The sequence below is a fragment of the Delphinapterus leucas genome, chromosome 19 (genome assembly GCF_059928025.1).
Source record: "Delphinapterus leucas isolate spDelLeu-1000000601 "Yukka" chromosome 19, BTC_Dleu_Yukka2, whole genome shotgun sequence".
Lineage (NCBI taxonomy): Eukaryota > Metazoa > Chordata > Mammalia > Artiodactyla > Monodontidae > Delphinapterus > Delphinapterus leucas.
This window is the reverse complement of record NC_143147.1, coordinates 41980593-42008419: the sequence shown is the minus strand read 5'-3', so window position 1 is coordinate 42008419 and position 27827 is coordinate 41980593. Positions and strand designations below refer to the sequence as shown.

The 27827-nt window shown below is 35.2% G+C and overlaps 1 protein-coding gene and 1 pseudogene across 1 annotated transcript in view; one reads left to right on the top strand and one right to left on the bottom strand.

Annotated features, from left to right (window-relative positions):
- BRIP1 (BRCA1 interacting DNA helicase 1) overlaps positions 1 to 27827 on the bottom strand; it is a 197276-nt gene that overhangs the window by 91551 nt on the left and 77898 nt on the right. The window contains 4 exon segments of the mRNA XM_022552603.3: positions 14697 to 14858; positions 21155 to 21295; positions 21414 to 21579; positions 24031 to 24185. Coding sequence (XP_022408311.2) covers positions 14697 to 14858; positions 21155 to 21295; positions 21414 to 21579; positions 24031 to 24185 — 624 coding nt within the window.
- LOC111163685 (protein tyrosine phosphatase type IVA 1 pseudogene) lies at positions 16958 to 17975 on the top strand (annotated as a pseudogene).

The window sequence follows — 27827 nt, the reverse complement described above, 5'->3', positions numbered from 1 at the left end:
TCCACCTGCCAATGCAGGGGACATGGGTTTGATCCCTGGTCCGGAAGGATCCCACATGTCACGGAGCAATTAAACCCGTGCGCCACAACTATTACTGCGCTCTGGAGCCTGTGAGCTACAACTATTGAGCCTGCATGCCACAACTACTGAAGCCCACATGCCTAGAGCCTGTGCTCTGCAACAAGAGAAGCCACTGCAACTAAAAATAAATAAAATAAATAAATTTTAAAAAGAACATTAAAAAAATACTTCATCAATTATTCTCATTATGTCATAATTATGGATTGGTATCTAATATTAGATGTTAATAGCATTCTAGTCTTAATGTTGTATATATAGACATATTATTCATTAATTAAAAATAGAATTTCATTATTTTGTTTACCATTTTAAAATCTTATAACATCTTTCCCTCCCTTTTTTTTTTTTTGGGTTGATGATTTGCTTTAGCTGAACTCTTACCTGCCTATTGCACCTACATTATTAAACATTCTCGACTTCATGAAGGTGAAGTAGAAGCTTGTTGGGAATATAAACTATAACATAAGATTGATTAACTAAAAACTCATGGCATGTCAATTTGTATAAATAATTCAACATTCATTTTATAAGTGAATTTGAACTACATTCAAACACACAGATTTTCATATCAAAAAGTTAATTTTTCAGCTATTTATTTATAGTAGAATACCAGCTAACCTAATGAAAAGCAGAATGTATCTATTTATGTACTTCTGTTAAAGGCAAAGTGGTAAGGTCATTGTTTCATTGTTGGTTTAACTACCTAATTTTACTGAAGGATACAAAAACAATTTGTAGTATAGTCACACACCATATTCCTGTGTGGGAAAATCCTATATTATCCTTTCCAGATAAACATATTTTATTTATTTATTTATTTTTAAAATTTTTGGGTGCATGGTGTAGCACGCAGGATCTTAGCTCCCCAACGAAGGATTGAACCTTTGCCCCCTACAGTGGAAGTGTGGAGTCTGAACCACTGGGCCGTCAGGGAAGTCCCTATCTTAATTAAATTTTAATCAGATTTGCAATGAGAATTTTTATTTCTTCTGTTTTATTTGAGTTGATGTTTTGCTGTTTAAAAAAGCAATTTTATTGAGGTATAATTTACACATAACAAAATACAACCATTTTAAGCAAACAGCTCAATGAGTTCTGACAAATGCATGTCCCCAAGAAACTCCTACCATAATCAAAATATGGAACATTTACGTTTCCCCCAAAAGTTCTTTTGTGCCCTGTTATGGGCTGAGTTGTTCTTCCCCAAAATTCATATGTTAAAGCCCTAACCCCCTGTACCTCAGAATGTGACTACATTTGGAGATAAGCTCTTTGAAGAGGTGATTTTAGTTATGTTTTAGCTTTTATGTTTAGGTATGTGATCACTTTTGAGTTAATTTTTATAAGGTTATAAAAGGTTATAAGGTATCAGTATTCATTTTATCTCAAATGGATATACAAGTGTTCTGTTTTCTTGAAAAGACTGCCACTTCTCCATTAAATTACCCTGACATCTTTGTCAAAAGTCAGTTGACCATACATATATACATGTGGATCTATTTCTGGACTCTGTTTTGTTCCACTGATATACACATGAACAACATGGGCTTGAACTGCTTCATACTTAAATATGCAGATTTTTTTTCCAGTAAATACATACTACAGTACTACACAATCAGTGGTTGGTTGAATCTGAGGATACAGGACCACAGACACGAAGGGCCAATTGTAAAGTGATAGCAAATTTCTGACTGCTCAGAAAGTTGGTGCCCCAACCCCTACATTGTTCAAGGGTCAACTGTATTGTCTATTCTTATACCCATACCCAACTGTCTTGAATTTTGTAGCTTTACAGTAAATCTTGAAACCAAGTATTTTACAACTTCTAGCTTTCTGTTTATTTATTTTTCTAAGTTAAAAAAATCAAAGTAATTGCATTTTTGTGTGCATTATAGAATCGTATCAATTTCTAAAGAAAAAGGCTATTGAAATTTCTATTTTTATACTAAGATTGGCTTGAGTGTATAGATAAATTTCAGGAAAACAGACACCTTAGCAATACTGAGACTTCCAACTCATTAACGTGGTACGTCTCCACATTTACATAGATTTTTTATATAGGCTTTAATTTCTCTCAGCAATGTTTTATACTTTTTAGTGTTCAGGTCATACATGTCATGCACATAATTTCATGCTTTTTAAGTGTTTTTAAGTGGTATTGTTTTAAATTTTATTTTCCAATAGTTCATTACTAGTATAGACATACAATCTGTTTATGTATATTGACCTGCTCCAGACTGAGAGGTTGCTACATTTAGTTATTAATTCTAATAGCTTTTTGGTAGATTCGTTAGGATTTTCTAAGTACACAATCACAAAGTCTGACCAAAAACAATTTTACCTCCTTTCAAATCCTTATATCTTTTATTTCCTTTTCTTGCCTTACTGCACTGAATACAATGTTGAATGCAAGCAGTGAGAATGGATATCTGTGCCTAGTTAGGCAAAAAAGCATTCACTCTTACAACATTAAGCAGGATGTTAGCTGTAAGTTTTTCATAGATTCCCCTTTATCAGGTTGTTCTTTGTTTACTAAAAGTTTACATCATAAATTGGCAATGAATTTGTAAAATGCTTTACCTGAAAAATTTAGATAAACATGTATTTTTTCTAATTTATCCTGTTCTGGTAAATTATAATGCTTGATTTTTAAAGACTGAACAATTATTGGCTTCCCAGAATGAATCCCACTTAGTCACTATGTATGATCCTTTTTATATTAATGGATTAAATTTACCAATTTTTTGTTAAAGACTTTTAGGACTGTGTTGGTCTACAATTTTGTTTTTTGTAATGTCCTTGTTTGGCTCTGATATCAGAGTTATGCTTGCCTGATGAGTTGGGAAGTGCTCCTTCTTCCTCTATTTTTTGAGTTTGTGTATTTTTTTTTAGTATTTATTTATTTGGTTGCACTGGGTCTTAGTTGTAGCAGGTGGGCTCCTTAGTTGTGGCAGGTGGGCTCCTTAGCTGCAGCTTGTGGGGTCCTTAGTTGTGGCATGTGAACTCTTAGTTGCGGCATACATGTAGGATCTAGTTCCCTAACCAGGGATTGAACCTAGGCCCCCTGCATTGGGAGCGTGGAGTCTTATCCACTGCACCACCAGGGAAGTCCCCCAAATGTGTGTATTCTTGATAGAATTCAGCAATGAAGACATCTGAGCCTACACTTTTCCTTGTTGAAAAATTTGAATTACTACTTTAATTTTTTCAACAGATATTTTATTTGAATTACCTAGTTCTTGTTGAGTCAATTTTCATAATCTGTGTCTTTCAAGGAATTTGTCTATTTCATGTAAGGCGTTTAACTGCTTGGCGTAAAGTTTTTTTTTTTTTTTTAAACATCTTTATTGGAGTATAATTGCTTTACAATGGTGTGTTAGTTTCTGCTTTACAACAGTGAATCAGCCATACATATAAGTATATCCCCATTTCTCCTCCCTCCGGCATCTCCCTATCCCACCCCTCTAGATGGTCACAAAGCACTGAGCTGATCTCCCTGTGCTATGTGGTTGCTTCCCACTAGCTATTTTACATTTGATAGTGTTTTTATGTCCATACCACTCTCTTACTTCATCCCTGGCATAAAGTTTTTGAAATTATTTCTCTATTATCTTTTTAACTCAACAGAATCTGTAACCATGTTCCCTCTTAATTCCTAATATTGGTAACATTTATTCTATTTATTTATTTATTTATTCTTAATTGGTCTGGTTAAGTTTTTTGTGGTTTTTTTTGCAGTATGCGGGCCTCTCACTGTTGTGGCTTCTCCCATTGCGGAGCACAGACTCTGGACGTGCAGGCTCAGTGGCCATGGCTCACGGGCCCAGCCGCTCCGCGGCATGTGGGATCCTCCCGGACCGGGGCACGAACCCGTGTCCCCTGCATCGGCAGGCGGACTCTCAACCACTGCACCACCAGGGAAGCCCGGTCTGGTTAAGTTTTTCATTTTATACTTTAATAATGACTATAGCTCTTAGTTTCATTTATTTGTTTCTATTATTTATCAGTTTTCTATTTTATTGTTTTGTTCTTATTTCCTTCTCTCTTTGTGTTTATTTTCCTCTATTTTTATAGATAATGTGCAAACTTAGATTATAATTTTAAGATATTTCTCTCTTTTTTCTAATAAGCATTAAAAGCTATAAAAGCAAGCAAGAGAGAAACAACTCATCACATACAAGGATCCTCAATAAGATCATAAGCTCGCTTCTCATCAGAAACCTTGGAGGCCAGGAAGCAGTGGGATGACATATTTAAAGTGCTGAAGAAAAAACTATCAACTGAGAATTCTACATCTGACAAAACTGTCCTTCAAATATGAGAAAGAAATTATGACATATCCAGATAAACAAAAGCTGAGAGAGTTCATTACACTAGACTTTCCCTACAAGAAATGCTAAAGGGAGTCCTTCATTATGAAATGAAAGGATTCAAGACAGCAACTTAAGACCATATAATGGTATAATAAAGGTAAAGGTAAATATATGGGCAAATACAAAGCCACTATTATTGTAAGTTTGGTTTATGACTCTATTTTTAATTTTTACAGGATTTAAAAGGCAAATGCATAAAAATTATTATAATCCTGAGTTATCAGGAACACATGTATAAAGAAATAATTTGTAACATCAGTAACATAACGGGGGAGATGGAGCTGTCTACAAGTGGAGTATTTGTACACAAATGAAGTTAAGTTGGTATCAATTCAAATCAGACTGCTATAGGAACATGAAAAGATGCTCAGCATCACTAATTATTAGAGAAATGCAAATCAAAACTACAATGAGGGGCTTCCCTGATGGCGCAGTGGTTGAGAGTCCACCTGCCAATGCAGGGGACAAGGGTTCGTGCTCCGGTCTGGGAAGATCCCACATGCCGCGAAGCAGCTAGGCCCGTGAGCCATAGCCACTGAGCCTGCGCGTCCGGAGCCTGTGCTCCGCAACAGGAGAGGCCGCAACAGTGAGAGGCCCACATACCACAAAAAAAAAAAAAAAAACTACAATGAGGTACCACCTCACACCAGTCAGAATGGCCATTATTAAAAAAGCTACAAATAACAAATGCTGAAGAGGGTGTGGAGAAAAGGGAACCCTCCTACACTGTTGGTGGGAATGTAAGTTGGTGCAGCCACAATGGAAAACAGTACAGAGCTTCCTCAGAGAACTAAAACTAGAGTTGCCATTTGATCCAGCAATCCTGCTCCTGGGCATATATCCAGACAAAACTATAATTCAAAAAGATACCTGCACCCCTATGTTCATAGCAGAACTATTCTCAATAGCCAAGACACAGAAACAACCTAAATGTCCATTGACAGATGAATGGATAAAGATGTGGTACATATATACGATGGAATACTACTCAGCCATAAAAAAGAATGAAATAATGCCATTTGCAGCAACATGGATGGACCTAGAGATTACCATACTAAGTGAAGTAAATCAGAATGAGAAAGACAAATACCATAGGATATCACTTATATGTGAAATCTAAAATATGATACAAATGAACTTATCTACGAAACAGAAACAGACTCACAGACATAGAGAACAGACTTGTGGTTGCCAAGTGTGGTGGGGGGAGGGATGGATCAGGAGTTTGGGATGAGCAGATGCAAACTATTATATACAGAATGGATAAACAAGGTCCTACTGCATAGCACTGTGATAAACCATAATGAAAAGGAATATGAAAAAATATACATACACACACACACACAACTGAATCACTTTGCTATACAGAAGAAATTAACACAACACTGTAAATCAACTATACTTCAATAACATAAATTTTTTAAAACTCAGACTGTTATAACTTTATGATGTTATAGGCAATCCCCATGTTAGCCACAAAAAAAAACCCTATGAAATATACATGAAAGAATATGAGAAAAGAATCAAAATGTGTGACTACAAAAAAATCAACCAAACAAAAAAGGTAATGATGGAGGAAATGTGAGGTACATAATAGTTGTAAAACATACAGAAAACAAATAATAAAATGGCTGAAGTCTTTTCTTACATTTATTACTTTAAAAATAAGTGAATTAAATTCTCCAATCAAAAAGCAGACATTGGCAGAATGGATTAAAAATATATATGGTCCAACTATATGTTGACTACAAGAGATTCACTTTATTAACAGGTTCAAACTACTATATATAAAATAGATAAGCAACAAGGATTTACTGTTTAGCACTGGGAATTATACCCAACATCTTGTAATAACCCAAGTCACTGTGTTGTATACCTGAAACTAATGCAATACTGTAAATCAATTATAGTTCAATTTAAAAAAGAGACAGAGATTCACTTTAGATCTAAAGATGTGAAGGTCAAAAGTAAAAGGATGGAAAAAGGGATTCCATGCAAATGATTACCAAAAGAAAGGTAGGATGCCATTATTAATATGAGACAAATACACCAAAAATTGTTACAATGGACAAAGGATACTACATATTGATAAAATGGTCAATTCAGAAGAACATATAACAATTGTAAACAAAACCAAAACTAGAGTACCCAAGACATATGAAGCACACAATGACAGAGTTGAAGGGAGAAACTGATAATTCTACAATAACAGTTGGAGATTTCAATACCCCATTTCTAATAATGCATATAAACTGGACAGAGATAAATAAGGAAATAGAGAACTTGAACAACACTGTAAAGCAACTGGACCTAACAGACATATATAGAATGCCACCAAACAACAGGAGAATACACATTTTCCCCAAATGCACATGGAACATTTTCCAGGAGAGACCACATGCTAGTCCACAAATCAAGTCTTAATAAAAGACTGTAATCATACAAAATGCCTTTTCTGATCACAATGGAATAAAACAAGTAATAAATAACACAAAGAAAACTAGAAAATTCAAATGTAAGGAAACCAAGCACACTTTTTAAGCAACCAATAGGTCAAAGAAGAAATCACAAGAGAAATCAGAAAATACCTTGACAAATATGAAAATGAAAACAAAACATACCAAAATTTATAGGATGCAAAGAAAGAAGTGCTAAGAGGGGAATTTATATCTGTAATCACACACTTGAAAAACATTTTAAATCAATAACCTAATATTACACCTTAAGAAACTAGAAAAAGAAGAGCAAACAACCTAAAACTAGCAGAAGGAAAGAAACTGGATAACCTAGACAAAATGGATGAATTCCTAGAAACATGATCTACAAAAACCAAATCATGGAGAAATAGACAATCTGAAGAATTTTAAAGCTAGTGAGAAGATTGAATTAGTAATTAAAAACTTTGTTGAAGCCTAACAGAAAATGAAATTGTTCATTTACTCAACTGGGCAATTCCTGGCTCACTTTTTGTGATTGTGATTGGAAACTATAAAAATATAAAAAGGTTTTCTTTCTTTTAAATTTTATTTTATTGAAATATAGTTGATTTACATTGTGGTGTTAATTTAAAATGTTTTCTTAATGTGCTGAGACCTTGTTTTTCTTTAATTCCAGGCTTAATTATTAGTTTTCCTTAACATAACTTTTGGTGTAGGTGTTTACACTCTGGAATAAATATTGCTTTGTATTAAGAATTTTGAATATGTATATGTGCATTTTTAGACATTCTTATTTAAAAAAAAACCTATATGAATAAATTTCTTCTGAAAGTAATTCCTTCAATTTATCTACAGGAGAACTAATTTACTGCATATTTGGCAAACAAACTATGCATCTTAGTCCCATTCCAGCTGCTACAACAAAGTGCCAGGAACTGGGTAGCTTATAAACAACAGAAATTTATCATTTATAGTTCTGGAAAGTACAAGATCAAGGCACCGGCATGGTCATGTTTGGTGAGGGCCCTCTTCCTGGTTCACAGTGGGCACCTTCTCACTGTGTCCTCACATGGTGGAAAGGACAAGGAATCTCTCTGGAGCCTCTTTTGTAAGTCATTAATCCCATTCATGAGGACTCTATCCTCATGACATAAGCATCTCCCAAAGGCCCCACTTCCTAATGTCATCATCTTTGGGGGTTAGGATTTTAACATATGAAATCTGGGGAGAAACATCAGACCATAGCAGTATGTAGACAGAAGAAGAGCCAAAAGTATCAATATTCCCATTCAAATATATTACTTATGCTAATGTCCTTACATATATAAAAACTTCCTATGAAAAAAGAAAAGGGAATGCCACTTCTCTACATTGAAATTTAGCTTAGATTTTCATAAAGTATGATATTACTCTCAGGAATTATATGTGCTTTTAATGCTTTGAGTATTAGGAGGACTAAAATACAAGATATAACTCAATTTAACATAAGAAAATATTATTAAAACTCACAGCGACTCTAAAAACAAGAAAAAAAATTTTTTTCTACTCAAATACATGAAGTAAAAAGACGGCCAACAGGAGGCGGAGTCAAGATGGCAGAGTAGGAGGATGCAGAGTTCACATCTCCTCATAACTAGGGCACCTACCAGGCACTGGTGGGGGACCTCAGAAACCTAAGGGGATGGGAGGAACCCCCCACGCAACCAGGTACGACATAGGGGGGAGGGAGGGGGGTGAAGTGCAGGCGAGACCAGACCGGTGCCCCTGAGGGGTGGCTGGGGCAGGGGAAGGGTTCCCACGCTAGGAAGGGCCCACTCACAGTGAGGAGATCAGCGGGGATGGTGAGAGACCTTTGAGAGATCAGAGGACTGGAAGGGAATGGGGCCAGCATTTCCCCCTACCCACCTGGACCCCAGGGAGCCTGCTGGGGTCCTGGGCCTGAACCTCCACCCTCTGAGGCCCCCTCCAGCTGTGCTGAGTCCAAGTCCTGCCACCAACCCCCAGGACCTTTTCTAGCCACACTGGTCCTGAGCCTAGGCCCCACCTCCCGCCTAAACTCCACTTCCCAACAGCCAAAGCATTTTCTGGCCACCCCTTTTATTTTTCCTGTTGCAGTTCTGTTTTGGCTAGTTATTGTTGTTTCATTTATATCTTAATTTTTTCTAGTACATTTTTAACTTTTCCAATTTTATTTTATTTTTTATTCTTTCTTATTGTTCAGCTCCTTTTTTTTTTTTTTTTCTGTGCTGTGCAACTTGCAGAATCTTGGTTCCAGGCCGGGAGTCAGGCCTGAGCTCCTGTGATGGGAGCTTCAAGTCCAAACAGCTGGACTAACAGGGAACCTCAGACCCCAGGGAATATTAATCAGAGTGAGGTCTCCCAGAGGTCCTCATCTCGGCTCCAAGACCCAGCTCTACCGAACTAACTGCAAACTCCAGGGCTGGATGACTCAGACCAACCAGTAAGACAGGAAGACAGCCCCACCCATCAAGAAAAATGAGATGACAAAAAAATATGTTAACAGATGAAGGAGCAAGATAAAAACCTACAAGACCAAATAAATTAAGAGGAAATAGGCAACCTACCTGAAAAAGAATTCAGAGTAATGATAGTAAAAATGATCCAGTATCTTGGAAATAGAATGGAGGCATGGATCGAGAAAATACAAGAAATGTTTAACAAGGTCCGAGAAGAACTAAAGAACAAACAATGATGATGAACAACACAATAACTGAAATGAAAAATACCCTAGAAGGAATCAATAGCAGAATAACCGAGGCTGAAGAACGAATAAGTGAGCTGGAAGACGGAACGGTGGAAATAACTGCCGAGGAGCAGAAAAAAGAAAAAAGAATGAAAAGAAATGAGGATGGTCTCAGAGACCTCTAGGACAACATTAAACACACCAACATTCGAATCCTAGGGGTCCCAGAAGAAGAGGAGAAAGACAAAGGGTCCAAGAAAATATTTGAAGAGATTATGGTCAAAAACTTCCCTAACATGGGAAAGAAAATAGCCACCCAAGTCCAGGAAGCACAGAGAGTCCCATACAGGATAAACCCAAGTAGAAACACACCAAGAAACATAATAATCAAACTAACAAAAATTAAATTCAAAGAAAAAATATTAAAAGCAGTAAGGAAAAAGCAACAAATAACATACAAGGGAATCCCCATAAGGTTATCAGCTGATTTTTCAGCAGAAACTCTGCAGGCCAGAAGGGACTGGCAGGACATATTTAAAGTGATGAAAGGGAAACGCCTACAACCAAGATTACTCTACCCAGCAAGGATCTCATTCAGATTCAATGGAGAAATCAAAACCTTCACAAACAAACAAAAGCTGAGAGAATTCAGCACCCCCAAACCAGCTTTACAGCAAATGCTAAAGGGACTTCTCTAGGTGGGAAACACAAGAGAAGGAAAAGACCCACAAAAAGAAACCCAAAACAATTAAGAAAATGGTAATAGGAACATACATATCGATAATTACCTTGAATGTAAATGGATTAAATGTCCAACCAAAAGACACAAACTGGCTGAATGGATACAGAAACAAGACTCATATATATGCTGTCTTACAAGAGACCCACTTCAGACCTAGGGATACATACCGACTGTATGTGACGGGATGGAAAAAGATATTCCATGCAACTGTAAATTAAAAGAAAGCTGCAGTAGCAATACTTATATTAGATAAAATAGACTTTAAAATAAAGACTTACAAAAGATAAGGAAGGGCACTACATAATGATTAAGGGATCAAACCAAGAAGAAGGTATAACAATTATAAATATTTATGCACCCAACATAGGAGCACCTCAATACATAAGGCAAATGCTAACAGCCATAAAAGGGGAAATTGACAGTAACACAGTAATAGTAGGGGACTTTAACACCCCACTTACACCAATGGACAGATCATCCAGACAGAAAATAAATAAGGAAACACAAGCTTTAAATGACACAACAGACCAGATAGACTTAATTGATATTGATAGGACATTCGACCTGAAAGTGGCAGAATACACTTTCTTCTCAAGAGCACACGGAACATTCTCTAGGATAGATCACATGTTGGGTCACAGATCAAGCCTTGGAAAATTTAAGAAAACTGAAATTGTATCAAGCATCTTTTCTGACCACGATGCTATGAGATTAGAAATCAACCACAGGAAAAAAAACCCCATAAATACATGGAGACTAAACAGTGCACTGCTAAATAACCAAGAGATCACTGAAGAAATCAAAGAGGAATTACATAAAACTAAAAGTCGGCTCTTTGAGGAATTAAACAAAATTGATAAACCTTTAGCAAGACTCATCAAGAGAAAAGGGAGAGGACTCAAATCAATACAATCAGAAATGAAAAAGGAGAAATTACAACTGACACTGCAGAAATACAAAGGATTATAAGAGACTATTACAAGCAACTATATGACAATAAAATGGACAACCTGGAAGAAATGGACAAATTCTTGGAAAGTTACAACTTTCCAAGACTGCACCAGGAAGAATTAGAAAATATAAACAGACAAATCACAAGTAATGAAATTGAAACTGTAATTAAAAATCTTCCAACAAACAAAAGTCCAGGACCAGATGGCTTCACAGGTGAATTCTATCAAACATTTAGAGAAGACCTAACACCTATCCTTCTCAAACTCTTCTAAAAAATTTCAGCAGGAGGAATACTCTCAAACTCGTTCTACGAGGCCACCATCACCCTGATACCAAAAGCAGACAAAAATATCACAAAAAAAGAAAATTACAGACCAATATCACTGATGAACATAGACGCAAAAATCCTCAACAAAATACTAGCAAACTGAATCCAACAACACATTAAAAGGATCATATACCATGATCAAGTGGGATTTATCCCAGGGATGTAAGGATTTTCAATATATGCAAATCAATCAACGTGATACACCATAGTAACAAATTAAAGAATAAAAACCATATGATCATCTCAATAGATGCAGAAAAAGCTTTTGAGAAAATTCAACACCCATTTATGATAAAAACTCTCCAGAAAGTGGGCTAAGAGGGAACCTACCTCAACATAATAAAGGCCATATACAACAAACTCAGTAAACATCATTCTCAATGGTGAAAAATTGAAAGCATTTCCTCTAACATCAGCAACAAGACAAAGATGTCTACTCTCACCACTATTATTCAACATAGTTTTGGAAGTCCTAGCCATGGCAATCAGAGAAGAAAAGGAAATAAAAGGAATCCAGATTGGAAAAGAAGTAAAACTGTCACTGTTTGCAGATGATATGATACTATACATAGAAAACCCTAAAGATACCACCAGAAAACTACTAGAGCTAATCAATGAATTTAGTAAAGTTGAGGGATACCAAGTTAATGCACAGAAATCTTTTGTATTCCTATAGACTAACAACGAAAGATCAGAAAGAGAAATTAAGGAAACAATCCTATTTACGATTGCAACAAAAAGAATAAAATACCTAGGAATAAACCTACCTAAGGAGGCAAAAGACCTGTACTCAGAAAACTATAAAACACTGATGAAAGAAATCAAAGATGACACAAACAGATGGAGAGGTATACCATGTTCTTGGTTTGGAAGAATCAATACTGTGCAAATGACTATACGACCCAAAGCATTTTTTACAGAATTAGAACAAAAAATTTTACAATTTGTATGGAAACACAAAAGATCCTGAATAGCCAAAGCAATCTTGAGAGAGAAAAACGGAGATGGAGGAATTAGGCTTCCTATCTTCAGACTATACTACAAAGCTACAGTAATCAATACAGTACGGTATTGGCACAGAAACAGAAATATAGATCAATGGTACAGGATAGAAAGCTCAGAGATAAAAGCAAGCACCTATGGTAACCTAATCTATGACAAAGGAGGCAAGGACATACAATGCAGGAAAGACAGCCTCTTCAATAAGTGGTGCTGGGAAAAGAGGACAGCTACAGGTAAAAGAATGAAATTAGAACACTGCCTAGCACCATACACAAAAATAAACTCAAAATGGATTAAAGACCTAAATGTAAGACCGGTCACTACAAAACTCTTAGGGGAAAACATAGGAAGAACACTCTATGACATAAATCATAGCAAGATCTTTTTAAATCCACCTCCCAGAGTAATGAAAATAAAAACAAAAGTAAGCAAATGGGACCTAATTAAACTTCAAAGCTTTTGCACAGCAAAGGAAACCACAAACAAGACGGAAAGACAACCCTCAGAATGGGAGAAAATATTTGCAAACGAAGCAACGGACAAAGGATTAATCTCCAAAATATACAAATAGCTCATGCAGCTCAATATCAAAAAACAAACAACCCAATCAAAAAATGGAAGGACGACGGGCTTCCCTGGTGGCGCAGTGGTTGAGAGTCCGCCTGCCGATGCAGGGGACACGGGTTCGTGCCCCAGTCCGGGAAGATCCCACTTGCCGCGGAGCGGCTGGGCCCGTGAGCCATGGCCGCTGAGCCTGCGCGTCCGGAGCCTGTGCTCCGCAACGGGAGAGGCCACAGCAGTGAGAGGCCTCCATACCGCAAAAAAAAAAAAAGGAAGGACGACCTAAATAGACATTTCTCCAAAGAAGACATACAGATGGCCAAGAGGCACATGAAAAGATGCTCAACATCTCTAATTAGTAGAGAAATGCAATTCAAAACTACAGTGAGGTATCACCTCACACAGGTCAGAATGGCCATCATCAAAAAATCTACAAAAAAAAAAAAAATCTACAAACAGTAAATGCTGGAGACAGTGTGGAGAAAAGGGAACCCTCTTGCACTGTTGGTGGGAATGTAACTGATACAGCCACTATGGAGAACAGTATGAAGGTTCCTTTAAAAACTAAAAATAGAAGTACCATATGACCCAGCATATACTCTGAGAAAACCATAATTCAAAAAGTCACATGTACCCCAATGTTCACTGCAGCACTATTTACAATAGCCAGGACATGGAAACAACTTAAATTTCCATTGAAAAATGAATGGATAAAGAAGATGTGGTACATATATATAATGGAATATTACTCAGCCATAAAAAGGAACGAAACTGGGTCATTTGTAGAGATGTGTATGGACCTAGAGTTTGTCATACAGAGTGAAGTAAGTCAGAAAGAGAAAAACAAATATCATATATTAATGCATGTATGTGGAATCTAGGAAAATGGTACAGATGAACCTAGTTCGAGGGCAGGAATAGAGATGTAGACGTAGAGAATGGACATGTGGACACAGGGAGGGAAAGCGAGGGTGGGATGAATTGGGAGACTAGGTTTGACATAAATACACTACCAGGTGTAAAATATTGGGTTGGGCCAACCTAATAGATAGCTAGTGAGAACCTCCGGTATAGCACAGGGAGCTCAACTCCATGCTCTGTGATGACCTAGATGGGTGGGATGGGGGGAAGTGGGTGGGAGGGAGGTCAAAGAGGGAGGGGATATATGTATACATATAGCTGATTCTCTTCATTGTACAGCAGAAACTAACACAACATTGTAAAGCAATTATACTCCAAAAAAAAAAGATGGGCAACAAAGAAAGTCTTATTCAGATTACTGAAACATTCAAATAGTGTAACTTATCAAAGTGAAAATAATGCTTTTTCCTTTAACCATGAAAATATCAACCTGCCTCTAAGAATAAAAATCTGTGGTAGAACAATCAGGCAGCATCTTAGTAAACAAGTAAAATAATATATGAAGTTTAGGAAACTGTAATTCCCCTGTTGCTTGTGGTGGTTATGCCACATGATCTTTTAAAGGCAAAAGAAAAAATAAATATTCCTTTACCTTATAAGATGGCAGGAAACACAAAATTCCTTGGCTCACAGTCTGGCACACAGATAACACAAGTGCTCCCACTTCATCCTGGAACTCAAATGTTTCCGTGTGCTGGAAGGTAGCACAGAGACTGCGACCCTTGGGGCCTGACCCAATGGTGCCAACCCAAACCTAGAATATAAATATGTCAGTATTAGAGTTATGCTTAAATGAGGCAGGCAAATTAGCATTTAATTTGGGAGCCTTAATTACGTGTATGTCAAAAAAAGATCAAGCAATGAGTTTAGAGAAAATTTACTTTTAAATTGTTGGGGGTTTTTCCTATTACCTTTAATTAATTATATATAGATTTAATTTATGAAAGTTTTACTTTAGGTAGACCACTGAATTCTCTTAGGATGAAAGAAAAACAGGTTATATTTATGTATTTCCTCAACAGCTTTACAAAATTAAGCAGGTAACAACATTTTGTTAGATGATAGGAACAAATGAAATGAATAAATCAGAAATGAATCCAAAATAAGAGATGAGGGCTGGTACGATCTGCTATAGTTAAGTCTCTAAGATTCAATTATGACAGGAACTACTGTTTCACAAATTCCCTGATGCTCAAAGATCTATAGTCAGAAAATCAGACCCACCAAATTTTACAGTTATGTGCAATTCCTCTACATTCACATAGGTCTAGCCTTAGTATAGTTAATTTGACTAAGAGAAAGTACAAATTTTATTAGTATTCTAAAGACAATATAAACACTTCAGATTGTTGAAAAATGTAACAGTCTTATATTTGGAAATGATATACAAGATTGAGGTACATTTTGCAAGATGACATCTGATGGATACCAGTTTAATCAACTTTAAACCAAATGATCAACTAGTAATAAGACAAACTGATAGTATGTGTTTCTTGATATGATACAATGGGAAGCAACAATATCACTTATATAGTATTCTTACCAAACACTTTAACTTGAATCTTATCATGAGAAAACAATCAGAAAATTCCAGATTATAAAATATTCCTAAGGACAACTGGTGACTTGAATTCTTTAAAAATGTCATGAAAGACAGAAAAAAAGGGCAAGGAAACTATTTTAAGTACTAAAGAGGCATGAACTGGTACAGCCACTATGGAAAATTGTATGGAGGTTCCTCAAAAAACTAAAACTAGAACTACCATATGATCCAGCAATTCCAATTCTGGGAGTATATCTGAAGAAAACAAAAACACTAATACATGTACCCCAATATTCATAGTAGTGTTATTTTCAATAGTTAAAGATATGGAAGCAACCTAAATGTCCATCACAGATGAACAGATAAAGAAAATGTGGTATATATATACACACACACACACACACACACACACACACACACTGGAAGAGTACTCAGCCATAAAAAAGAATGAAATCTTGCCATTTGCAACAACATGGATGGACCTGGAGGGTATTAGGCTAAGTGAAATAAGTCAGACAGAGAAAGACAAATACTATATGTTATCACTTACATGTGGAATCTAAAAATTACAACACAAATGAATATAACAAAACAGAAAAGATTCCCAAATAGAACAAACTAGTGGTTACTAGTGGGGGGAAGGGCAAGATAGGGGTAGCGAAATAAGAGGTACAAACTACTATGTATAAAATAAATAAGCTACAAGGATATATTGTACCGCATAGGGATAATAGCCAATATTTTATAACTTTAAATGGAGTATAAACTTTAAATGGAGTTTTTATAATCTATAAAAACTTTGAATCACTATGTTGTACACCTGAAACTAATACTGTAAATCAACTATACTTCAGTTTAAAATAAGAAAAAAAAAAAAAAACTAAAGAGACTTGAAAACCAAATGCAATATATAATACTTGACTGGATCCTGAATCAAGAATAAGAAAAATAAACAGGTATAAAAGACACATTGGGAGCATTCGGTGCCCTGAGAGTGAAGCTACAAGAGTGGACCTTTCTTGGGATAACCAAACCTATGCCAAGAGAACAGGCTAGAGAGAGGCAGTTCTGTGGTGTTCTTGGTCACACATTTATGGAGTTTCTGAACGGCAGTGGAGACTACTGCCAGGCACAGCACAACCTCTATGCAGACAAGTGAACTGTAGAAATTCATTATTACTCCACCAAGAAGCCCCCATAAGAGTGGCTAACCTGGACACAGAAGTGTTGAATTGAAATCCACAGAGCATTTTTTACAAGAGTTCTGACCTGGATGGGGTAAACCTCAGTGCACTCCTTTTCTGTTGCCTCAGTATTACTGGATTGAAGAATTGCTGCTTCTTGTCAGGAGGTTCATTTCATTTCCCATTACTCCCAACTTCATACTCGAAAGCACTGAGAATTTCAAGTGGAGTATATTGAAGTAGACTCAGTTTATTTGCATCATTTCTGTATTCAATTTTTAAAATTCTTTCATAATCCTACTGAGTGTTTTTTAACTAAATTAACATGGCTCAAATGAACCGCCCAGCTCCTGTGGAAGTCACTTACAAGAAAGTGAGATTTCTCATTACACACAATCCAACTAATGCAACCTTAAACAAATTTATAGAGGAACTTAAGAAGTATGGTTACCACAATAGTAAGAGTACGTGAAGCAACTTATGACACTACTCTTGTAGAGAAAGAAGGCATCCATGTTCTCGATTGGCCTTTTGATGATGGTGTACCACCATGTAACCAGATGGTTGATGACTGGTTAAGTCTCGTGAAAATTAAGTTTCATGAAGACCCTGGTTGTTGTACTGCCTTTCATTGTGTTGCAGGCCTTGGGAGAGGTCCATTGCTTGTCGTCCTAGCATTAATTGAAGGTGGAATGAAATATGAAGATGCAGTACAGTTCATAAGACAAAAGCGGCATGGAGCTTTTAACAGCAAGCAACTTTTGTATTTGGAGAAGTATCGTCCTAAAATGTGGCTGCGCTTCAAAGACTCCAATGGTCATAGAAACAACTGTTGCATTCAGTAAAACTGGGGTGCCTGATGCCATTGCTTAGAAGTGGAACCTAGACAGACAGAATCTGTCGTACATGTTAGCCAGCACGTTGGCTTGGTAAAGTCTGATGAAACTTCCATAGGAGTGTCGAAAAGCAGTTTTACCAGGCCACAAGCCTGGCAGAATTGCAACCTCTATGTTTGGGTTATGATCAACCTACTTAGCCACTTAGCAAAGGATTCTTTCTGTTCAGCATTTAAAATGTGCTTATCATTTGTACCAAATTACCTTTCCTGAAATCATGCAGTACTGAGTCATGTCTTTAAATCTGTTTCCATGCCAGAATCTTATCAATATATAAGAAATTTAGAAAGACTAGGTGCCAAAATACCCAGCACAGTTCTTGTATATTTTTAGTATGATATAGAACTAAAATCCCAGGAACTATGAAAACTCTGGACCTTATGTGGTTTATTCCTTCCAGCATTTCCAACATAGAAAGTAGGGCCTATGAGGTTATTTGCTCACGATATGTTTACATCTTCTACATTCATACCAGTATACGTGAGATTTGCTCCTTTTTCTTTAATTAACCAAGTCTTACAGTGATTATTTAATGTCTTTCTATAAAACTCATTTTGTGCTGTTATAGAAAATCTACATTGTACGGAAGCACATGTCTTTAATGTCTCCAGACAAAAAAGCCTTACAGTTAATTTTAATGTTTGCACTTTGGGGTGTAACTTACAGGGAGGGCCTGAAAAAAGAATGGGAGGGGGATATTAAGTATTTTTAGTAAAATGTTGCCTTTGTCTTGTGAAGAACATGTAGAATATGTATTTTAATTTATAAATATGTTTTTAAAAGGTAGAAATACTTCGTTATTGTAGCTAAAACAATTCTTAATCATAAAATTTCTGAAATTCTTGTAATTTTTTTTCAAACTTATCTGAAGTTGTTTACCAACTTATTTTTGTTTGAAGTGTGATTCCCAACCTCTCTTGCCAAAAAAAAAGGTGGGTTTCTGCTAATGAATTAGGCAGACATTTAATGTTTTATGTCTTTTGAGCTGTGTAACTTAATATGTGGATACTTGACAATTTGTTTTATTATGTAATAGATAAAATGGTGATGAGTATTAACATTAGCTCAACCATATATTTATACTGTCCCAGAACATGTGGTTATACTTCTGTGGGAGAAATAATTTGTCAGTGTTCACCAGCTTGTAAAAATCTAGTGTGAGAGCTTAAACATTAAATAAATGGTGAAATGCATTTATCATCAAAAAATAAAAAAAGACACATTGGGAGTATCTGGAAAAATATAGATTCTATTGTATCAATATTAAATTGCTTGGATATGATCATGATACTGTGGTTATGCAAGATTATGTACTTGCTCTTAGGAGAAACATGCTAAACTAATTAAGGGCAAGGTGTCACTATGTCTACAAATTACTTTCTAATACCATAACCAAAATTAATGTAATCATCAACATTTTGCAATATTACTCCTCTCTTCCTTTGTCTCATATATATAAAGATGCAAAATGTTAAAAACTGATGAATCTAGGTTAAGGGTATAAAGATATTCACTATATTAATACTATTTTTTCCATTTTTCAAGTTATAATTTTTTAAGTAAAAATTTGGGGTGATCAAGGAATGAATGACCAAACAAAATGTGATACACACACACACACACACACACACACACACACAACTGGAATATTACTAAGCCTTAAAAAGGAAGGAAATTCTGATTCATGTTACAAGGATGAACCTTGAAGACACCAGGCTAAGCGAAATAAACTAATCACAAAAACCTTGTGACTCCACTTACATGAGGTATTTAGAATAGTCAAATTCATAAAAACAAAAAGTGGAATGGTGGTTACCAGGGGCTGAGAGGAGGGGGGAATGGAGAATTGTTGTTTAAGAATAGAATTTCAGTGTTGCTATATGAAAAAGCTCTAGAGATTGGTTATATACAACAGTGTGAATATACTTAACAAAACTGAACTATACACTTAAAAATGGTTAAGATGGCAAATTTTATGGCATGTGTTTTTTACCACAATTAAAATAAAAAACTTTTTAAAAGTTGGGGGAAATGTAACAGGATCCAGCTGAACTAGCATTATTATTATTGTTAATTATTATTTAGTGACATTACAGGTTAAACGGGCTTTTGTGCAGTAGATTGAGAACACAGAACCTATAATAACATTCTTTTGAAAAAATATATGCTGAATTTACTAATAATTTCCCGTATTTATTTGAACCTCTAAGGAAATATCTTGAAAATGTGCAACATATATTTTTCCTTTGCTACTGCTTATAGCAATGTTTCTATACAGGAGCATTCTGGATTTTGGAAAGCACAATCCTTGGTTATATAGGAGTTTAGCATAAGGCTCTCACCTACTAAATGCCAGTAATTTCCAAAAATACTTCTTGGTTGAAAACTATAGCTCTTTATAAAGAACTAGAATTATATTAGGCCCACAGGTGGTATTAAGCATGTAGCTAACCACTTTAAATTACTTCCTAAAAAGAAGTAGAAGGCAGACTGACAAATGACAATTCAAACATTCTTAGGAAAATTAAAGTAACATTTACATGGTATTGTTATAAAAAATTAAAATCTGGGCTTCCCTCGTGGCGCAGTGGTTAAGAATCTGCCTGCCAATGCAAGGCACACAGGTTCAAGCCCCGGCCCGGGAAGATCCCACATGCCTCAGAGCAACTAAGCCCGTGCGCCACAACTACTGAGCCTGTGCTCTAGAGCCCACAGCCACAACTACTGAAGCCTGCGCGCCTAGAGCCCATGTTCCACAACAAGAGAAGCCACGACAGTGAGAAGCCTGTGCACCTCAACGGAGAAGCCCCCACTCACCACAACTAGAGAAGCCCACAGACAGCAACGACGACCCAACACAGCCAAAAATAAAAACAAACAAACAAACAAATAAATAAATAATAAAATTAAAATCTTAAGTCACAGGACTCATAAGAATACTTTTAATTCATTTCAGATATTCAAACATGCTGAACACTTGCTAACTAATACCAGGTATTAATCTAGGTGCAGTGGAAAGATGAGGATGTAAAAATTAGAATAAGGACATACCATGGTCTAATGGAAAAGAAAAACACAAATAATTAAACTATTAGGAACTACAGTAAAAAAAAAAGTTGAATTTTTGTTTTCTTTTTCATTTTCATTAAAAAACTTAAAACTTATTTAAATAAGGAAATTGCAATGCGGTCTTTGCCTTGAAAGTGTATATTTTTACTCACTGGGTTGAAGGAATGCTATTTATTGGTATTTCCTTTTGTTGACACTACCAAGTAGCTGACAAATTTTCCTTTATTCTAAAACTGAAATGTTGACTTTCCTATCAGGATTTGTTTGCCAGTACTTCAGTTACCTTTTAATTTGTTTATAAATTATACTGAGGTAAAAAGACTAAGAGCCTTCAAAACAACAACAACAAAAACCTAACCTGTGAGTTATTAATGACATGATTAGCCTCCAGTTGGATAGTAAATGTAACACCAAGTTCTGATGAAAAGGATTTCATTGGTGATAATGTCCCAGATGTCAAAACAATCGTCCAAACCTTGCCATTAATATCTGAAAAGGCCTAAAAGGGAAACAACATTAGATACATAAAATCATCTTTAAAACAGTCAAGCACATTTATTTAATTGTTGGTATTGAGCAAGAAGACAGTATTCTCATTTACAGCATGATAAGCTTACCACAGCTGGATTTAAGCACCAAAAATTCAGCACATGAACTGCTGCTTTCTGTCGTAAACGTTTCTTATTTTTTGGTAGAACCAAGAACCCATTTTTATCTGAAGTATCAGTCTGATTTATCCAAGAGTAAGTCTGTTGAATAGCGACTTTATAATCATCTGCAAATCTAAATAAAAATAAAATGGTAATTAAATAGGAAAATTTTAGATAACACTGTCCCCCACCAACAACCCATACCACTAAAATTCAGTAATCCTGATAGAAATAAGGCATTAAACCTTAGAGTCAGTCCCCCCTTACAGAGGTTAGATATCACTTAAATATCACCCTTTATCACTTCCCATCCCTATGTTCAAACATTACATAAATCATGGCAGAGCCAGAATTAAAATGCAAGCCTCCTAACTCCTAGTTCAGAGCTCTTTGCATTCTATGTTACATCATTAGTTACAAAATAGTTAACAGTATTATTGTTAAAGAAACTAAAAAGTGGGTTAAACTTTTTTATTGCATAAGAAAATAGAAAGACAATTTTTACTGAAATTTTAGGAAACTAATTTTTAAGTTCCTTTAAAATGTGGATCTCAGTCTTCATCTATTTTTAATGAAAGTACTAAACCAGGTGATCTCCGTGATCCCATCCAGCTTATAATTTCTCTCAATAAGAGGCTATAAACACCTAAGCTTAAACAGAATAAAATTTGGTATTCTCTACCATGTCCTCACAGTAATACTGCCTGTTAATTTTACCCATAGAGAGATCAGAATTCAAAGTTCAAGTCAGGAACCCTGCACTATGTGGAGGGAATTTTATAAAAATACTGGGAGCTAAAAACCATAAAACTCTTAGAAGAAAACATTGGGGAAAATCTTCATGACATCATATTTGGCTATGTTCAATGGATCCCAAAAGCACAAGCAATAAAAGAAAAAACTCGATAAATTGGACTGCATCAAAATTTCAAAACTTGTGCATCGAAGAATACTATCAAGAGAGTGAAAAGAGAACCCACAGAATGGGAGAAAATATTTGTAAAGCAAATATCTGATAAAGGATTAATACGCAGAAAAACTCCTACAACTCAACAACAAAAACCCCATTTAAAAATGGACAAAGGACTTGAGTAGACACTTCTCCAATGAAGATATAGAAATGGACAATAAGCACATGAAAAGATGCTCAACATCTCTAGTCATTAGGGAAGTGTAAATCAAAACCATAAGGAGATAAAGCAGAAACTAACACACCATTGTAAAGCAATTATACCTCAATAAAGATGTTAAAAAAAAAAACCATAAGGAGGTAACACTTTATACCCATTAGGATGGCTATGATCCAAAAAACAAATAATAACAAGTATTGGCAAGGATGTAGAGAAATTGGGAACTCTTGTGCATAACTATGTGAATCTAGAATGTGCAGCTGCTATGACAAATAGCACACTGGCTCCTCAAAAAGTTAAATACAGAATTACCATATAATCCTGCAATTCTACTGCTAGGTATGTACCCAGAAAAACTGAAAGCAGGCACTCAAACAGATACTAGTACATCAGTGTTCACTGCAGCATGACTCACAATACGCAAAAGCTAGAAACAATACAAATGTCCATCAATGTAAGAATGGGTAAACAAAATGTGGTATATATACACATGGAATATTATTCAGCCATAAAAAGGAATGACATATGTTACATGGATTAACCTTGAAAACATTAGATTGTATGATTCCACTTATATGAGACACCTAGAAAGGGCAAATCCATAGACATGAAAGTAGGATAGAGGTTACCAAAGGCTGTGGTGAAAGGGAAATGGAAGATACTGTTCCATGGGTATAGAGTTCCTGTTTGGGATGATGAAAAATTTCTAGAAATTGACAGTGGTGGTAGTTGTACAACAATGTGAACATACTTAATGCTATTAAAATGTACACTTAAAAATGGTAAATTTGGGCTTCCCTGGTGGCGCAGTGGTTGAGAGTCCGCCTGCCGATGCAGGAGACACGGGTTCGTGCCCCGGTCCAGGAAGATCCCACATGCTGAGGAGCAGCTGGGCCCATGAGCCATGGCCGCTGAGACTGCGTGTCCGGAGCCTGTGCTCCGCAACGGGAGAGGCCACAACAGTGAGAGGCCCACGTACCGCAAAAAAAAAAAAAAGGTAAATTTTATATTGTGTATATTTTACCATAAAAGAACACTTAAAAAAATACTGGAACCGGGTAGTACTATAACTTAAGGAGTAGTGTGTGGGGAGTTGACTGCTTTTCATTTCCCACATTTCATTAAATAGAGGATTTACACAATAAGAGAGACTTTCTGACACTGGAAGAAACATCTAGATTATACTTAAAAGAAAACTTAAATTTAGTCTTAGAGGACTTTAATGCTGAATTAATTAATTGTATTTATTAACTGGTTTCAATACTCATTTTCATTAATAAAAACTAACATCAATTGACTGAGTCTGTGCCAGTAAGTAAGAGCAATATTTATACCACTTGTTTATCACTATCCCAAGTACTCATATAAAATTAGTAGGTATTAAACACATGGTAGCACCCAATAAGGCTAATATTTTTAAGAGGAGGAATACAGACCAGATTATCTTCACTTACCTGCTATTTTGCCTAAAAAGATAGTCAAGCACCATAAAAAGTCCTTTGAGCATTATTTGAGTTGAAGCACTAATAATAGGTACTTCTCTTGCCTCCTCTTTACCATGAACTGATGAGACTTTTTCTTCTTTTTGAAGGATAGCAGAAAAATGTCCCTATAAGGAATTACCATATTAAGTGTACCAGGGCAGGGGGGGGGGAGGGAAAGGGGGAAAACAAAATTCTTAAAACTGTAATAAAACCCAAATGAAATATACATTGAAATTTTAGTCAAACATTAATACACAAATGCTAACAATATATTTCGAATTCCATATATTCTCAAATTCTCTTCAGACTTATTTAAATAAGAAGTTACACATTTAGGAGGTTCATTACTTCTTCAGGCAATTAGGGTTTTATTCAGTGCCTTTCAAAAGCAATGAACTAAATAAAAATGTACCAAATAGTTTTTAAAAAGATTTGATATGCCACTTAAATGCCTGAATTATTTCCAGGGAGTACTCTGATGCTGAGAACAATATGACTATGTGACAAGCAAAAGTAAAAGAACAACTCAAAGAAAGAATACATGCTAGATACAAAATGTATGCTAACTGGCTCATTAGTTTTTACATGGCTCGTAAGCTTAAATACAGAAAGAAGTGTGGACATTAAGACAAAATAATAAAACAGAAAAGTATGTTTTCCCAGATTGTGAAAGAGAAAACCCTGAATATTGAAGCAATAAAAGATAATGGTGACAACTCTGATGTTTGACAATAAAATATGTGTTCAATGAAAATAAAATGGGAAAATAGTTAAGATAAATAAGACAGATAAATTTCAATATTCAGATATATTGTGAAATAACAGACATTTAAAAAAGTAAAATTAGTCTCTACTGAACAAAACTTTAAAGGATACAAATATATTTTTCAAAAAGAAACAAAGAACAAAAAAGACAACATGAACTTGGAAAAACATTCGGCACTACAAATTATTAATGATATTAATGAAAAACAAGTATTAAATTGTTCTTTTTAAAAAATCAAGTTCCCTGAGAAACACCTTACAGGAAGGCTACTATTCCTCTCCAACACTGGCAGACTACTGGCAATTTACTCTGTAAAACTACAGAACTTCTGAACTCCTGAAGGTAAGGCACTGTAGTAAAAACAAAAGGACTGAATGACATTCTACATCATGAGACAACTCCAAGGCTACTTCTGGCTAGGTTACCTAAACAATGACAGCTGGGTTTATAGACAAATAGAAAACTAAGCAAATGGGGAAACACACATAGACACAGACAGGTAATTATTACTTCATAGAAACCTAAGTTGTATTAAAAATTTAATCAAGTAAGTTACATGAGATGACTATCATAAACTATGATAATATATATACATAATGATATGCACACTGAATAGTAATACAATTATGCTGAGAAAATGGAGAGTGAAGAAAGGGAAAGAAGGAGGGAGGAAAAGGAGAAAGGGAGGGACAGAGAGGAAAAGAGAGGGTGAGTATGAGTGTGTGTGTGTGTGTGTGTGTGAGACAGAGAGAGAAAAGTGTGTGTAAAGGAGCTAAATCATCATCATACTTAATAGGAAGTCAATAGAGAATATCAAAAATTGAAAACTCGAAAGTAGCAGAATCCACATGTTATTTAGAAAATTGGGGTTAAACATCAGAGGAAGCCACTATGAGTTAAAAGAGCCACCGAGAATGAAAATTGGGACAGAGGAGTGGCACAAATGAATGCTTTTCTTGATAGTAGTAATTGACTTTTAAATTATGTTCATATGTTACTGTGGTAAAATTAACTTGTAAAAAATTTAATAATCACAATGATGAATTTCTTAAGATCAAAGGAAATTTCCTTAACCTAATTTTAAAAATAACTAAAAATCCTACAGCATCTATGGAATGAGAAAAAGTATTTTCAAATCATATATCCAATACATTGTTCATATCCAGAATACATAAAGAACTTACAGTCAATAAAAGATAACACAATTTCAAAATGGGCAAAGGATTTGAATATAGATTTCTCCAGAGAAGATATATAAATGGACAATAAGCAGTTGAAAAAATGCTTGGCATTATGAGTCATTAGGGAAATGAAAATCAAATCACATGAAGATACCACTTCATTCCCCCTGGGAAGATTATAATAAAAAAGAGATAATAACAAGTGTTGGTGAGGATGTGGAAGAAATTAGAATCCTCATACATTATAGATGGAATTGTAAAATGGTACAGCCCCTTTGGAAAAGTTTGGCAGTTCCTCAAAATGTTAAACATAAAGTTACCATATGGACCAGCAATTCTAGTCTTAAGTGTATACCCAAGAGAATTGAAAATACATGTCCACACAAAAATCTGTCTATGAATGGTCATAGCTGCATTGTTTATAACAGCCAAAAAGTAGAAACACCTGATAATGGATAAATAAAATACAGTATATTCATAAAATGTAATATTATTTTGTAATAAAAAGGAATGAAGTATTGACAGATTGAACCTACAACATAGATGAACCTTGAGAACATTACGCAAAGTGAAAAAAGGCAGTAACAAAACACCACATATCATGTTTCCATTAACATAAAATGTCCAGAATAGGTAGATCCACAGAAACAGAAAGTAGATTAGTGGTTTCCAGGATCTGGGGCAGGAGGAAATGGGAGTGACTAATTGCTAATGGGTACAAGGTTTCTTTCTGAGGTGATAAAAATGTTCTGAAATTACACAGCAGTGGTAGTTGCACAACTCTATGACTACATGAAAAACCACTGAATTGTATACTCTAAAGGGGTAAATTTCATGGCATGTGAATTGTATCTCAAACCGTTAAAAAAAATTTTTTTTTTAAATACAGCAGACATATTGCTAAATGCTGTAATACTAGTAATACAGTCCTTTTAAAGTAAGCAACAAGATTAGGATGTCTTTTTACTGTGATGAACCATGTACTGAAAGTTTAAGCTAGCAAAGTAAGAAATGAATAAAATGTGAAGGAAATGGAAAGAAAGAAAATAGTCATATTCATAAGACAGGATGACTGTCTACATAGAAAATTTAATAATCTATAGATGAACCTATAGGATAGTCCACCAAAGTGGTTGATTATAAGAATCAACTACCATCCTTATACACCGATAACAATTAGAAAATGCAATTTTTGAATTATACCATTTGAAAAAGAAACAAACTTTAACTTAGGAATAAATTAACCAAAAGTACCTAAGACTTTCAAAAATTATAAAATGTTATTGAAAGATATATAGAAAGAGAGAATAAATGATTCGAATTCTATCTTGTTCATGAATGGAAAAACTTCATATTGTAAATAAGTCAACTCTCTCTAAATTAATCCGTAAATTCAATGCAATTCCAGTCAAAATTCCAACAGAATTGTTCATAGAAATTTATACGCTAAGTCTAAAATTCAGATGGCAGAGTAAGGCAAAGAACAGCCAGGATCATTCCAAAGGAAAATCAAGTGAGGAGATATGCCCTACCATGCATCAGCATTTTTCTAATGCTACAGTGATTAATAAATAGGATAACTTAGATAAACAGAATCAAAGAACACAATAGAGTCCAGTAATAAGGTTATACATAAACGAAAATCAGATATGTGGCAGATGTGGCATTACAAATCAGAGTGAAATGGATGGATAATTTAGTAATGATGCTGAGAAAATCCATACAGGAAATAAGATGGATTACATATCTCACAACATAAACAAAAATGAATCCCAGGCTGACTGAAAACATTTATTAAAAAAAACTTTAACACTTTTAGA